This window comes from Myodes glareolus, chromosome 6, assembly GCF_982192425.1.
Source record: "Myodes glareolus chromosome 6, mMyoGla1.1, whole genome shotgun sequence".
Classification (NCBI taxonomy): domain Eukaryota; kingdom Metazoa; phylum Chordata; class Mammalia; order Rodentia; family Cricetidae; genus Myodes; species Myodes glareolus.
This window is the reverse complement of record NC_142031.1, coordinates 92231984-92248324: the sequence shown is the minus strand read 5'-3', so window position 1 is coordinate 92248324 and position 16341 is coordinate 92231984. Positions and strand designations below refer to the sequence as shown.

The window sequence follows — 16341 nt, the reverse complement described above, 5'->3', positions numbered from 1 at the left end:
TTTGTCTTCAGGAGTTTTCTCTGAGAGCATTGCTTCTGCTGTTTCTCTTTAATTTCTGAAATAGTTGTAGTAAGTGACTGGCAGAAGATGATTAAACATCACTCCGGATCCAGCTAACAAGAGACGCCTTAAATATTTCAAATAGTTGTTAGTAACACATTAATGTGAGTATTTCTTCTACCACGTACATTTTTTTTAGCCAGCTAAGTGCATTTCCATACCTGGATGTTTGTCAGCATAGTGGGACGAACAAAGCTACACAAAACACTGGTTGCTTGCTTTCTGTCATGTCAAAGAAAGGAAGAAGTCCCGAATGCTACACACGGGCTGTCGTATTCTGTGATGACCATGCTGCCCACAAGTGAGTGTAGTGTGTGCATTCGGGTGTCTGTTACCTCTGACATCAAGCAATATGAGGTGTCTGAAATGAATGTGGATTGTAAACTTCTGACTGCCGTACCTTAGCGTGAGTTGTCATCAGTAGTGTGAGATGGCTAATTAAGCAAAATCATGAAAAACTGCACCCAGTCATTACTTATCAGTGGCGACCAGCCATTTCAGAGCTGGACTCTGCTTCGTGTGTGACCACCGAAACACAGAACTCCATTGTGAGGACCGTGACACTGCACCGTCTATAGCTGTTAGCTGTGGACGGTGCCGCGGCAGGGCTGAAGCTTTAACCCTGCGTAAGCTGGAGAAGTCAGGGCCGGCGTCCAAGCCCCATGGGATGCTCTCCGGTGTGTTGTCTCTGAAAGAACCATGCCTTCCATGTGTCTCCACAGGGGAGGAACTGTGCTTAGGCCTGAAACGGGGCTGCACCTTGGACTGTCCTTTTGGTTTCCTGACCGATGCCCACAACTGTGAACTCTGTCAATGCCGCCCACGGCCCAAGAAATGCAAACCCACAATGTGCGACAAGTTCTGTCCACTTGGATTTCTGTACGTATTGGTCTGTATTTTCCCCCAATTCAGAAACTAAGTGTAACTTGCTGAAGTGGTCATTTCTGTGTTGGGGGCGTGTGTGTGTGTGTGTGTGTGTGTGTGTGTGAATGAGCCAATGGTGGTGTGTGTTGAGAGGAACCTCACTGTTTATATTAGGGGATTCAGAAAGAGGGAAATCCTTGTCTCCGAATATAAGCATCAAATTCTGATTTTTTACATGAAGATGGTACACAGATACTGTGGCTAGGTTATTAAATATTCTCTATCAAGTCAAACCCAAATATGGATTATTCTATGGGGAAAATAGGCTCTTCAAAACCAAAAACCAAAACCAAAACAAAACAAAAAGCAACTGCTTTCAACTGGTTGTGTTACTTCACACCTTTAATCCCAGCACTCAAGAGGCAGACCATGGCAAGTTCAGGGACAGCCTGGTCTACAGAGTAAGTTCCAGGCCAACCAACATAGTGAGACCCTGCCTCAAAAAAGAAGAAAAAAAGAAAAGGATAAGAAAATCACCATTTGGTTTTTAATTTTATCATTCTTTCCTTTCCTCTCTTCTGCTTTAGACTTCTGGTTGGTGTGTGTGGTGTGTATGTGTGTGTGGGGTGTGTGTTTGTATGTAGATTATACATATATGCACATGTCTCACATCAGATGGGCCTCATATTCGTTCTCTTTTGCCCATTTTCTTCTAGTCTGCCTTTAAAAATTACTAGGTTGAATTTGTGCATAATTCTTATTTTAATTGGATAATTGAGTTTCAAAGATTATTCTAAAAGATTCTATTTAAAAAAACACAGGTTTGGTGGCAAAAGCTTGTGATGTCAGCACTCAGGAGGTGAAGTCTGCATCTAGTTCAAAGGCAGCCTAGATTACACAAGACCCTGTCTCAGAAGATGTTCCAAGCGTTAGTCCTCACTATTCCTAATTGTAAGACACAAATGTGATGCCAATAAAGATGTAATTATTAGGACTGAGAAGATAGCTAGTGGTTAAGAGCACATATTGCTTGTCTGAGAATGGGATTCCAGCTCCAAGGAGCTAATGCTCTTTCTGGCTTCTGTGAACTGTTACAACACCACACACACACACACACACACACACACACACACACACACACACACACTAAGTAAAAATAAATAATTTTAAAGATATAATCATTTTGTAACTTACCTGTTGATACAAATATAAAGTACCCCTTCTGCCCAGTAAAGCAAGTAATTAATAATTAATAGCCACTAACACCTCAGGTTTTTATTCATTTTCAATTTATACACATTTGCTTACGTGTTTATATATGTGTATGTGTGTGCGTGTGTGTATAGGGTGTGTGCTGCTTTGTGCATATGCAGAATGGCCGACAGCTTGTAGGGGTTAATTTCCTTCCTTCACCCCGTGGGTTCTGAGAATGAAACTCCGTTCACCAGGGTTGGCAGGGGTTGGCAGGTTCCTGTTTTTGCCCATTGAAACACCTTGCCAGCCTAAGGCTTTTATGAGCACTTGTGAAGCCTCCCCAGGTCTTAGAGTCCTTACAGCCTTCTCTGTATTGTGTAAGTTTGGGTAGTTAAAATTTTTACTAGCGTATGGAATTTCTCATTTGGGAAAGTCCACAGCCGTAACAAAATGTCCCTGATAGTAATCTCTCAAAACGATGACCAGTGACACGTCGCTCAGCCGCTCTGCCTGCTGGAGTTGCACGTCCATCCTTTATATTGCGGTGCCGTCTTTCTCATGAAACCCTCCCCCGTGCCTCTGGGGGTGGCCACATTCCAGAAGCGCACAAATGCTTGAGCAGTTCTAAACCTTCCTGAGAGCTAATCACACCTCACCTAGGAGTTCCGAGTGCAGGTGTCCCATCATTCTGCGTAAATGGTGACGTCATTGACCCTTGGGCATCATTTGAGACTTTTGGATTTTCTGACCTCTGGCAAAATTTTAATTACCCAGGAAGAATAAGCATGGCTGTGACATCTGTCGCTGTAAGAAATGTCCTGAGCTGCCATGCAGTAAGATCTGCCCCTTGGGCTTCCAGCAGGACAGTCATGGCTGTCTTCTCTGCAAGTGCCGAGGTAAGTGTGAGCCCTTCCTCCTTGCAGCCTTGGTAGCAGAGGACAGAAGGACGTCCCATAAATGATAGGACTTAAGTGACCGGTGCCTGTTCTGAAACAAGTGCCCCCGTGGGACCCTCCCACAGGACACCCTGTGTCTTTCATCGTAATAGCATTAAGAGGGCGTCAAACAGGATTTGAACCGAGCATGTGTGGTGAGCACAGTGACTAAGCTCATCACTGCAGAGGGCTTCACTCCTGCGAGTCTCGGAAACGTTAGCCTGAAGCTCTAGTGTATTTCGGTGCCTAGAGCGAAAACCATCCCTTCGGGAGTCGGATTGGCATCCTTGAGAGCGGGTGTATCTGAACTCCTGTTCACTTAGGTATTCCTCCTAATACCTAAGTAACCTCTAATCCAGTAAGAGGATTTTCATGAGTACTTAGTCTTGCCTAGAGAAGCCCACAGCAGGCCAGAGCGTGATGTAGCAAGGTGACACCATTGCCAGTCTTCCTCCTGCAGTGACATTCCTGAAGCCACTCAGTGTGCACCCAGGGTGCTTCCTAAACCAGTAGCTTGGTCCTAGCCCTTCCTGCTTTTCCAGATTGTTGTGGCTGTCAGATGATATGCCAGTCAAATGGCCGAAGATCCCCGTAGCCTGCTTCTCCAAGTTGAACGCTGGCTTGTATTTTGGAGGAGTCATGGTAAACAAAACTGTGAAGGAGTTAGTGTAGTCAGTCACTTCAGCCATCTTACTAATCAAAGTTCCAGTAGTTGCAAGGGGCCCAGAATCCCATTATGGATTATGGACCAAACTTCTAGAATGATGAGTCGAGAGAGAGAGAGAGAGAGAGAGAGAGAGAGAGAGAGAGAGAGAGACATTATTACAAAAGCAATGCTTGTTTACTGTATAAAGTATTTGGAAGTCAGCACTACCCCTCCAGTCACAAGCATATTCGCAAACTCCTGTCTTCTCTTGGTTTTCAAAATTGGATGCCTATTGATTTGAAATCCTTTCCCAGGCCTTCCCTGTATCACCAACTGTCCTCCCCAGGCCTCATGTTTGGTGGCTGGGTTCTAGTCCACATAAGGGCACTACAAGCTGTTTCTCCTGTGTCATAGCTGATTCTTTACCAGGCTACCTTCTGTCTGTCCAGAGGTCCCTCCTTCAGCCGGGCCTCCTGTCCTGTCAGGCACGTGTCTGTCCATGGATGGCCATCATCATAAAAACGAGGAAAGCTGGCATGACGGGTGCCGGGAGTGCTACTGTCACGGCGGAAGGGAGATGTGTGCCCTCATCACCTGCCCGGTACCTGCCTGTGGCAACCCCACCATTCGTCCTGGACAGTGCTGCCCGTCCTGCACAGGTAAAAGCTGGCTGCCATCTGGTTGTGCACCACAGGGCCTTATGAGGCCCTATACCCACCCGTGACTCTGGGGGAAGACAGGGGTCTGTCCTCGGGACACTTTCTCAGCTCTCTATGGCTTCTGCTATTAATAGCCACAGAGTGAACTGGATACTGTGAATAATTAGCCCCAAACCAAAGAAAATCCTAAAGCTCTGGAAATGGTTCTCCATATTTTGGAATGGTTTACTCAGTTATATTGCTCTTTGGACTGGCTTTTCTCCCCCCTAGAGGTTTGTGGACTTAGATTTGTAATCTAACCCTCCAGTACACTGCTAGCATATTAGAGCTGAAGACTTCAGCCTAGTTAATTGGGTGAGATTGGTGAGATTTTTACTTCATAAAAGCTTATAACTTACCAAGTAATACTGGAGGGGAGAATTACTGAAATCTGTGGCTGTTGTTCTGTCTTCAAAAGATGAATGTGTGGCATTCTTGCCAAATGGAGACATCTGGAATGATGAAAATCCCAAACAGTCTAGTCCTAATAAGAATAATCATGGTGAGTTGCTAGAAGAATAGAAGAGGGGAAATAATCTATACTGACCAGACTGCACCTGCCTTACCTCCGGGCACACAAAAAACCTCTCAGCTATAAGATTCTGTCTTCCTCAACAATTACCGAATTGGTGACAACTGTACCTTTGCACAGGGAATGTAAGTGCAAAAGAAGTGTCTTGTTTCCCCTAGTGCAGTTAGATGTGTTCTCTGTCAGCTCTTTCCTTTATCACGTATTCTGCAAGTAAACTGAGCAACCACCACGTTCAGCAGATCAGAAGCAGCTCAGCGAGATAGGGTTGTGTCTGCGCCAACTCTCCGAGGAAGAGAAAAATCATTTGTTCCCTCCAGACATGCTTTATTAGAGGCTTGTGTGACTGGGAACCTGCACCTGGTTCTCTGTCAGCTACTGCTCAAGGAAGACGTCTGAGCTAGACAGGTGCACCGCAGTGAGTGGAACCAGAAGTATCTTTCTCTAGTTCAGAGATGTAGCAGATTCTAAACCACATAGTTACTGACATATTGTTGGGGCTGTGAGAAAGCTCCCTTGGTGAAACCGCATGCTGTGCAAGCAAGAAGGCCTAAGTTTGATCTTCAGTGCCATACATACATACATACATACATACATGCATGCATGCCAGGCAGTGGTGGCACATGCCTTTAATCCCAGCACTCGGTAGGCAGAGGCAAGCGGATCTCTGAGTTTTGAGACCAGCCTGGTCTACAGAGGGAGTTCCAGGACGAGCTCCAAAGCTCCACAGAAACCCTGTCTCGAAAACAAACAAAACCAAAAAAAAACAGGGATGGTGGCTCAGACTGTAATTCCAATACTTATTGGGAGGAGGGGCTGAAGGATCCCAGAGACTTACAGGCCAACTAATCTAATCAAGTCAGAGAACTCCAGGTTCAGTGGAAGACCATTAAACATGAGAGAGAGAGAGAGAGAGAGAGAGAGAGAGAGAGAGAGAGAGAGAGAGAGAGATTGAGAGAGATTATTACAAAAGCAATACTTGTATTTGGAAGTCAGCACTACTCCTCCAGTCACAAGCATATTCGCAAACTCCTGTCTTCTCTTGGTTTTCAAAACAGATAGATAGATAGATAGATAGATAGATAGATAGATAGATAGACAGACAGACAGACAGACAGACAGACAGACAGACAGACAGACGGATGAGTAGAGAGCTACTGAGACAGACACTAGACATAGACCTTTGACCTATACACACACTCATCCATGCACACACACACATGCACTCACCGGCTTTCTGAATGTACATACATATACAGAAAAAAAAACATTCCTTTGCAGGCATGTGGAGAGTTACGGTTTTTTCAGAATCTTTAGTGGTTTGCTGTATGTGGTGTCTTCTGACTGGAAGCCCCAAAGGTCTGCCATCCTCGTGGGCTCCTTCCTACCTCTTCTCCCATGCAGAGCCGGTGTTCCGTGGGGGGAAGGAAGAGTTTATGATCACCAATTAGCACTGTCTCTTGCATTAGTCCACACCCTCTACTCATCCTTTACCTTTTCCTCACCATCCCTCAGCCACTGTGTTTTGCTTTAAAGCAGGAACATAATACAGCAAGGCGATTAGGGAGGTAAAAACCCCTGCACACAGGCCTCCTCATGACGCCCCCTGCTTATCAGCTTTTCAGAGTGTGTCGGTTGTCTGTCCTCTGAATGTCCTTTCTGAATGCCATCAGAAAATCTTTGCCAATATTGGTTTTTTATTGTGACATTTTCTTCTCTCTCCGAGCGTCTTGTCCCACCTCCACTTTCATTTCTACCGCTTATATCCTGGGATTCTAGCTTAGCCATCCGTTTTCTGGAATGTGTCTGCTTAGTCAAAGTCCCAGGCCTTCCTAGTTCCCATGAGATAAACCTGTCCTGGAAATCAGCCCACGCCACTGTCTTCCATCAGTGTTATTGCCTCACACACTGCTCTGTAAGTGACAGCCCTGTGCTTGGACTCTGACCATTTCTACATAGACAGGGTGGTTCCCCTCAACCCTCAGCATCTGCTGAGCTCCAGGCCTAAGCCAACAGTGATGTCTCTAGATCGTTTCTCAACAGGGTAACACCTCTGTCAGCACCTCCTTGATGTCCTTGTTGTGCTTGGACTCCAGGAATATGGTTAGTGCCGTCTTACTTCCCAGCACCACATCAGGGGAACTCCCAGTACCTCTGTAGACATTGTAACATTAAAGTCTCCCCATCATTATCAGCTCTCAAAGGGACCAAATCCACATCCACTCTGGGGAAAGAAATCACAGTCTTCAGCCTCTGGGCATGTCTCTGGTTGATGGTGGCGCTGTCCACCCAATGTTTAGTCTCAGGTGACGGGTTTCAGACTGTTGATTCTGTAGATACGTTCCTGCTTGGGGTCCTGGCAGCTGGCGGAGGTGAGGTGTGTCTCCTTGACAGTGGGCCATATTTCCAAGCATAAAAGTGTTCAGAATCCCAAGATAATAAAGTAGACAGGACATCCATCATTTGGAAGTTTTGTTTAATCTAGAGGCATATCCGTTTTCCAAATAACCATTGACTTCGGTTCCAGCCCCTTGACTGTGCTTAATGCTCCGAACTGGTAGCTTTCAAAATATGTAAAATAGAATAATAGTGCCTCGCTCACAAGACCATTGAAAGGAAGAAAAGAAATACAGAAGTGAGAAGTGCCCAGCCCGGAAATAATTGGACCATAACAAGCGTTCAGTAAATGAACGATCGCAATTCTCGACAACTCCTGCATACCCCGGGATGCTCCAGCGAGTGAACCTCCCTGTAATTTCATTCTTATTGAATTCTCTCAGAACTATTGACAGACTCGGCCACTCGAACCTCCCTTCCTGAGATTAGCTCTTTGTCTCCTGTTTCTAGGCATGGAATTTGTTCTTTCCTTTTCTATTCCTGGCATAAGAATAGGGGTGAGTTCTCTCGCTCCTTGGGCCCTTACAGCAAACACCACCCATTTCCTTGGCAGTTACAGAAGCTGCGGGTGAATAATTTCTCCTGTTTTGGTTCTGTGTCGTTCCTCAGATGACTTTGTGGTGCAGAAACCAGAGCTCAGCACTCCTTCCATTTGCCCCGCGCCTGGAGGAGAGTATTTCGTGGAAGGGGAGACCTGGGGCATCGACTCCTGCACGCAGTGCACCTGCCATGGCGGCCGGGTGCTGTGTGAGACCGAGGTGTGCCCACCACTGCTCTGCCAGAGCCCCTCACGCACTCAGGACTCCTGCTGCCCCCAGTGTACAGGTAACCAGCGTGGTGGCATGGCACAGGCTTGCTGGGCAGGATGCAGCTTTGTTTGATGGTTCTGTAGACATCAGGGTGAGCTCTATGCCAAACCCAGGAACCTGCGCAGGATCCTCTGGCTGCCTGCTTCCCCAGTCCTTTCCCCTCCGCCACCCACATAATACAGTCAATATGCATGGCCCCTGAGTTGACTTCGAAAGAGAAAGCCTGGCTTTTCCCTTTCTCCTTTAGCCTTACACTTCATACTGAAGATGTGCATAGAGTAAAGGCAGTCCCTCTATGCCAAGTTATTTCAGATGACTTGGCTCATGTGAAAAGTCACCTCACTTTGTTTCTAACAAATGCGAAAACTAGTTATTGGTGAATAATATAAATACAACTCCGTGAAATTATAGAGGTTGTAAAAATTCTTTGAAAATATGCCCATTCCTTTCCAAAACTGTTATTAATGGGCTAAGACCAAGAGTGTTGAGGGGTGTCACTGTGTGTGCATGGGGGCTGTTCCTGTGTTCTTCCTGTTATTGCTCCGGCCTTAGCAGGTAAATTTCAAGTCATAGAAGAAATATGTTATATTGTAAACTTGCTGAGATATTAAATGTGTGCTACACTACTGGTTTTATACCTAAAATAGTAACTCTGTCAGCAGTGGGATAAATGGCTTTTAGAAAACAATTTTAATTCAACACGTAAAATTGCCAAAGCAGCTGGTTTTATTTGGTGGTGTTTAATCTTCCCAGTTTTTCAACTAAAACCATAACCACTTTCCTTCTATGTATACAGTCAGTGAGTTTTTGCTCAGTGGAACATAAACTTTCATGTTTTATTACTTCCCTTTTTACATTGATGATCTAGTTAGCTGTCCGGGATCTTGTGCTGTCTGTCTGTCCAGCATACTCTGTAACTAAATTTCAGCCAAAGTTGATCTTAGGACAGATCTGTTTCTGTGAGTAGCAACTATGTTCTCAGAGAGGCCTACTGCAAAATCTTGTCTACCATAAGTAGTCCATTTGCATTCTATTTTTAGGCTCTGTGTGACCTGTTCCAGCCGTGTTTTTGTCGTGATCAACATGTTATATGGAGACAAGCCCTGCTGGTGTTTGTCTATTAAGGAAGACCTATGACTGTTCCCATCCTCCTGATGGGAAATAGTTAGTGACAGTGAGCTTCTATCCATTTTTGCAGGCATTTCCGGAATGCCTGAACTCAGCCCTGGGGATCCTGAGAATAATGAAAACAAAATAACTTCTATCCTGGGGAGCATTAGTCAAAGAAAAAAAAAAAAGAGTGAATCACGCCAGTGTGGTTCTATGTTAAAAAGGTGATGGTGCACAGAAGGAGCGGTGGTGGGAAGTGCTTGAGCTCAAGAAGACGTGAGGAAAGAAAGAAGTGCCCTGTGCCCTCCGGGCTAGGGGCTGAGTGACCAGGAGAGGTTCAGGGGGAGATACTTCTCTGTGACCGCGAGCCTAGGGTCATGGATGGGACACCTGGCTATACTCAGAGCTGAGCCCAGGAAGAGGTGATGGACAAGGCCCAGGTCAGGCTTAGGCCCAGCTTCACAGTAAGAGTCTGCTTTGCAGAGGCGCCTCGGGTTCCTGTCAAGGCAACTGTGGCTTTCTGCTTTTTGCTCCGGTGGGGGGGGGGGGGGGGCTGAGTGACACTCCATCTTATGCCTAGCTTTTTCTTCTCATTTGTAAACTTGGGCCAAGGTGACTAATATTTTATATATATATATTGATAACTCAGTGGTAACTCTCATCTTAAACTTTGGAGGTGTGCATGTGTGTATTCCAAAAGTTACTTTTGGATATCTGAATGAGACCCAAACTAGACTAAACAGTGTTTAAATGAACTGCAGATCCCATAATGAATCTTTTCAGACCATTTGTAGCCAGACTATAGCAATGAGGATTTTTTTTTTTTAAGTGAGACTCATACTGCCTCAGCTTCTCCAATGCTGGAATTATACATACAAGCCACCATGTCTACTTTGCTACCGTTATCTTAAAACTTAAAATTTCAGTGTCTTTTACATCATAGTAAATTTGAAGAGTAGCATTGGTAAGTGCTATATTACACATCTGGAAAAAGACCATCCTTAGGTGACCACATGCTAAAATGGTCTAAGAATGATGTGGACTTGTCCACAAGACACGTGTCTGTATGGTGGCCACTTCTGTGGGACATCTCCCCGTTCCGCCTTACCTGTGGCCTGCCTCACCTCCTGTGCCTTACCTGTGGCCTGCCTCACCTCCTGTGCCTTACCTGTGGCCTGCCTCACCTCCTGTGCCTTACCTGTGGCCTGTGTCACCTCCTGTGCCTTACCTGTGACCACCTCCACAGAAGTGGGCCCTGAACAAAGTAGGGTATCAGGGTGATACTCCCCTGAAGTCCAGACAGGAGAGAGGAAGGCACCATGACGCTTAACTGTCATCCCAGCGCTGGAGAGGCTAAAGAAGGGTGACTGCCACCACTTTGAGGCCAGCCGAGGCTATGTAGTTCCAAGCCAGCCTTTCTCAATAAAAAACAAATGGATGGGAGAGGATAAATTACATTTGTTTCTTTATTCTACCTTTCCATTGTTTTATTTCATTTTTTTTCCTAAATAAAAAGCATAGGGTAAGAGAGACAGGGGGACACAAAAGAAATAAAAAGAAGAGTGATCACCCAGGAAAAACTCTGTTAATGAAACCAAGAAATAAATGTTTGGAAACAGCACTAGACAGTCTCTGGGGCCAGGGAACAGGAAAAGAAAAGAAGAATCCAGGTATCATTCCAAGTGGCGCTGGTGGCCAGGGTTTGGCCAGGAGCCTCCTGTCTAGTGGAAATACAGTCTACTCTGCACCCTGCTGACTGTCCCGCCCATCACAGCAGCACATCTCGCTGTCCTCGAGTCTTCTGGGTGTCTGTAAGAAGCCTCTCTGATGTTCAGGCATTCATTTCCAGTGTTGTCGTTGCTACCCCATCTTCATCATCTCCAGTTTTAGCCACAGAGCTGAACGTTGTTTGCAGGAGCTAAACTGATCCAAGCCTGCAGGGTCCTGGGGACTTCGGGGCCTAGACCAGCAGACCAAGCTGAGTTGTGCTTACTTCCAGCCAAAACCAGTTAGCAGTGGCCTACCTTTAAAAGAAGAGATTCTGTCTAGGAATAGATGTCCATAGAATCCCCTCCTTCCATCTTTATTTTACTGAACATGGATGGGACATAAGGAACCGTCCATGAACCAAAGTCCCGTAGTGAACCTGAATCAGTGGAACCAGTGTCTGGTCTTCGTGACTTTGTCTTCAGGACTGGTGCGGGGAGAGGTGGTTGTGGTTGAGGAGAGATTCTGGACTCTTGCCATTGTATGAGCTTCCCTCGGAGATGGCCCCAGGTGCAGCAGCTACCTTGGTCTTCAAGGAGGAGCAAATGTGCTCACTGGAGGGTACGGTGGACTCATGAAACAGGTGGAAGAAGGGTCCTCCCCCACTTAGAACTTCTGTAGCGTGTGGTTGCTACACGTCTGCCTCATACTTTGTCTCATGGCTGAGGACAGCAGCATTCATGTTCCCAATTCAGGAGCACACAAGATCACACCCCACTGTGTGTCTACTGGGAAAAGGTGACTGGATTCTGGTTTTGCTTGGTCCGCTACCATGCCTCTTCTTAGACGCCTGGGATCGTGTGACATTTCAAAAGCAAGAACCCCGCTAACTGTTTCATATCCCAGATTTCTTCTTGGGTCTAATTGCCATTCATTTCTGTGACTACCAACCCCCAAAGAGCTAGCTGTATTTCCCGGCGACACTCTTTTCCCATTTCAAGTTGTCGTCTGATGGGGAGACCTTCCATAGTACAACCACGGATGGTTTGTAAGTGGTTTTCCCTGGGTGGCATCCTAATACTTGATCTGGGTAACTAAGTGGGAATCACTAATGGGAATGTCCCAGCTTAGGAGTGTTACAGATCGGCGTCCAGATAGTGCAGAGCAGTGAAGACATATTTGAGTGTGGAATGGTTTGGACTGCACTGACTGCAAGTAAGAGAGAACCTAGCTATAAAGTTTAGACTAGTAGAGGTTTATTTGACTTTAGACGATGCGTGAGGCCGGTATGGATCACTATTGATTCTGTGGCCCAGTGACTTAGGATAAGTCTGTGAGTGACTTCAGTCAGCACAGTCTTCAGGGTAGGAAGAACGTGGAAGGATGGGGGTGGCAGTGAAAGGCGGAAGCAACCCTGGAGATCCCTTTATTAACCCTGGGCTGCAGCTAGACCAGGGGCCTCACCTCCTTCTCCCCGCACGCCTCCCTGGGTTGCAAGAGAGTCTGGGAAAGCAGGAACAGGGTTTCCTGACTGACCCATTGTGATCCAAGTTCCGTGAGCCTCCAAAGAAAATGAAGACTTTGCCGACGGTAAGAAGGAAGGCGAGTAGACCCTGTGCGAGCCCCTGGCAGAGTCTCAATGACAGGTCTTTTCCTATTGTTACTGTGTTCTAAAACCCAAGACCTTGCTAGAATCAGGCTTCCTAATTTTATGAGCGGCCGTTTCTTTTTTAATGAGGCACCCAGAGCCTTCGAGACAGGGAGTGTCTTTCTAAGTGTGACCCTTAACTATGCTGTGTACGCAGCTGGTGCCTGCAGCACTGGCTTTGCTGACCTGCATGCTCATTTTTCCAGATGAACCTCTTCAGCCTTCAACATCCCATAATGAGAGCGTGCCTAGTTACTGCAAGAATGATGAAGGGGATATATTCCTGGCAGCCGAGTCCTGGAAGCCCGACGTTTGCACCAGCTGCGTGTGCATGGACAGCGTCATTAGCTGTTACTCCGAGTCCTGCCCTTCCGTGTCCTGTGAAAGACCTGTTCTGAGGAAAGGCCAGTGTTGTCCCTACTGCCTAGGTAAGATCAAGGGGGGGAAAAAACCAAACAGCTTTCATCTCTCCAAGTGACCACTAAATTAACACTGACATTTGCGTAGATCAGTTAGTGTTTTTTAAATTGGTTTTTCTGGTTGGTATGCCATACAGACGCAGTGTGGGGACATTAATCGGGGGAACGATAAGGGGGATGTGCTCCCAAGGTGGAGTGCATGGAGGATAAATCGCTGCTGTCTCAGAACGCAATGGCGTTGTAGTGCCATTGTGTTCCACTGGGGCCCTCAGCCAGTTCTGCGTTTTCAGTATCATAGCTCTCTCTACCTGACTGATTCTGATAGCCAGCCCAATACTATTCCCCATATTAGAGAATGTTCATTACGTAAAACTTGCCTCTCCCTTGAGACCAACTCAATATGAAATATTCATTAAATCTTTATTTGTTTGGCTTTTCCTGTCTGACGGAGCAGTGGGGTAATCCTGTTTAAGCCACGTGGCCGTCCACATTGGTGGTCTGAGCATAGAGTGGGGCCTGAATAAATGATAGCTCTCTTTCCTCTTTGTGGCCCATGGTGCCACATCCTATAGGCAGAGGACATATGAATATTAACCCTAATGTCCATACCAAACCGGTCCTGTGGCTAGGAGCCAAATGCAACTCTAGGGACCAGAAGGAAGGCTGAGACAGATGGCATCTCTACTCAAGGACAGCCCTGGCCCCCAAGGTCCTTGCCGTCTTTATTGGTTTTGTATCCTAAAGTCAAATGAGAGACAAGACACGTCTCAGTCCCACAGTGAACCCATAATCAGAGTGGCAAATGAAAACACATGCCATTGTTAATTAATTACAGCTACTGTGCACTTTCTGCCAGTAGGGCTTGCATGCTTCCTAGACATAAGTCATCGCAAGTATTTTGAGCGATACCTAGGGAAGATGAAAGAGTTTCAGGCCACAGAACATTGTTCTTGAGAATTTTACAGAGCTGGATATGCTCAGTGATTATACTGAGTGTGTTCAGTGTGTGTGTGTGTGTGTGTGTGTGTGTGTGTGTGTGTGTGTTTGCAAAGAATATAAAACAATGTCTTGAAAACTGGGTCTCTCCTTTGAGTGACCATCTATATAATTTATCCTTTAAACTAAAGTGCTGTTGGGTGAGGACATTATGGGCAGTTGTGATGTAATAGTAGCTACGGATCAGGAATGTCTACAGAAACTAGAACGGATAATAATTTCCCAGTGGGAAGAGATACCTGTAAGCATTGTTCCTAAATGGAACTAAAAATTGATCAAGACATGCATCCACATTAGCTACTTACTTTTCAAAGAGCTGCCTACAATTTGTACAAGAAATGGCACGCTGCCTTTGGTGCTAATCTAAATCCGAGATGTAACCAGGATATTGTCCATCCTTCACAGGGATTCCCTGTGAACAAGACAGTAGTGTCGCGTTCACATAGCAGACCGCCAGTGACAAAAGGAAGAATTAATGAACCACCCGGGATTACATGGTTAATCCTTGGGAAATCGGGCCCAGATGGCCTAAAAATTCCATGTCCGCTTCAGAGAGGAAAACAAATCTCCTAACAAATTTCTCTTGTGTTGAAATTCTCAGAGGATTTTGTTCAACTGATCATCCCTGTGGTGTTTTGTTGCTTCATCCCTTAAGCCGGTTACTTTAGTTGTGAATTAGTTTTCATGTGATGATGGTAAATCACTTCTCTTTCTCACAAAAGCAATTACCCAAAATCGTGGCAAGAAACCTCAGTATTTTCTGTCTTCTGCGTTTCCCCTTTATTATCTCAATTCCTGAACCATTTAGACTATGCATTCTTCTTTAATGTAGGCAAGAAAGACCTATTCAGCCAAACTTTGTGATTTGAGTTTTAAGTTAGATTATAAGCATTTGCATTAAATTATGGTTCATATAAGTGCATATTGTGTTCCAGCACCCTCTACAGCAAACCCCCACCCCTTCTACCCACTGATGTGTGTGTATGTTCACGTATGTTCGATAAGCCTGGAACCCATCCTAAGGGAACATGTAAAATTCACTGTCTGGCACCTGCAGCTTATGTATGCTTACAAATTTTACCGCTCCATCCCTGTTGTACACTTAAAATTCTAATTAAGCCTCCTCTGTCCGTGTCGTGCTTGTTTTATAAATACTCATGATAAATCGCTCTGCTCTCGTGTGGCTCTGCTAGTTAAGCATTGAAAGTTGAGTTCATGAAGTAACTTAGGGATTTCCTGTCTGACTTGCCTCTTTTATGTTGGGGTGTTTTCTTTTACCACTTGATTTGTCCCAACTTCCCATCAGCCCGGCCCTTCTACAGAGGTACCAAGCCTGGGCAAACCAGCCTTCCCGAAAACCCTTCATAACCGTGGCTGACTTTCAGATCCTTAGTCATCTCGAGAAGGGAAAACAATGGGTCAGGGCCAGGGTTTCATGCTATTGAGCACCCAACTGCTTTCCCATAGAACAGTGAGAACTTTGCTTGCGCTGGGTCTCCTCTGGGGCATTCACACTTTGACTCCAGATTGTCAGCCCTCAGAATCCCCTGTACCTGCTAGGGGCCGCCCAGATCACCAGGGGCACTGGCCTTGCTGTGGCCTCGAGCCATTGCCCCAACAGCCTCACAGCTCGGGAGAAACCCACTTTTTCTCATATCAAAACCGGGAAGTTTGCTCATGTTTCCCTTTGAATTTCATTTTCTCGGGAAAGGTAATGAAAAGTGGGCGGTCCTACTAAAAGTAGGCTTCTAATTACAAGTGTTTGTGTTCCTTTCAGCCAAATTATCTGCTCACTAATACGCGGTGATAATGGTTCGCTTTTGATGTGTGAAGGCCTCCTATTACGTGTGCTAATTTAGTAGGCTGTGTAATACAGACATAATTAATAGGATTGGTGATTAATTTTGAAAAGTGAGCAGCTTTGTCTAATTGCTTATAATACCTATCATTAGGGAATTCATCCTTCTACTCGAACGAAACCAAGTAGTAATTACTCAATCATTTTAATGGAGCATCTTAATTGATTTTCTAACTTTTTGTATTCTGCCTTCCTATACAAATACACACAAGCCTTGAATGTATTGTCATAGGCTTTCTGACTATAAAGATGACTTAGAAGATAGCATGGGTGTGGATCAGGTAACATGCTGGTAATCCTGATGTGTGATAGCAGGCGTGGTACGTGGGTGCTTGGAACTGCTAGATCCCTCTGTTACGATGCTCTTCACTCGAGAGACCAGGCTGCTGTTGAGGGTCCTCACTTCGCTGCTGGCCACGTGCAGTGTGCCTCTCTCATTCCTTCCCAGAGGGGAAGAAGTCTTTCAGGGCC

At 45.7% G+C, this 16341-nt stretch overlaps 1 protein-coding gene across 4 annotated transcripts in view; it reads left to right on the top strand.

The window, feature by feature from the left end:
* Crim1 (cysteine rich transmembrane BMP regulator 1) overlaps window positions 1–16341 on the top strand; it is a 176697-nt gene that overhangs the window by 142919 nt on the left and 17437 nt on the right. For all 4 annotated transcript variants that reach the window (XM_085691022.2, XM_085691024.2, XM_085691023.2 and 1 more), the window contains 5 exons: window positions 783–939; window positions 2893–3014; window positions 4149–4358; window positions 7933–8148; window positions 12804–13025. In XM_085691022.2, coding sequence (XP_085547148.2) covers window positions 783–939; window positions 2893–3014; window positions 4149–4358; window positions 7933–8148; window positions 12804–13025 — 927 coding nt within the window. The remainder of the gene's footprint in view (window positions 1–782; window positions 940–2892; window positions 3015–4148; window positions 4359–7932; window positions 8149–12803; window positions 13026–16341) is intronic.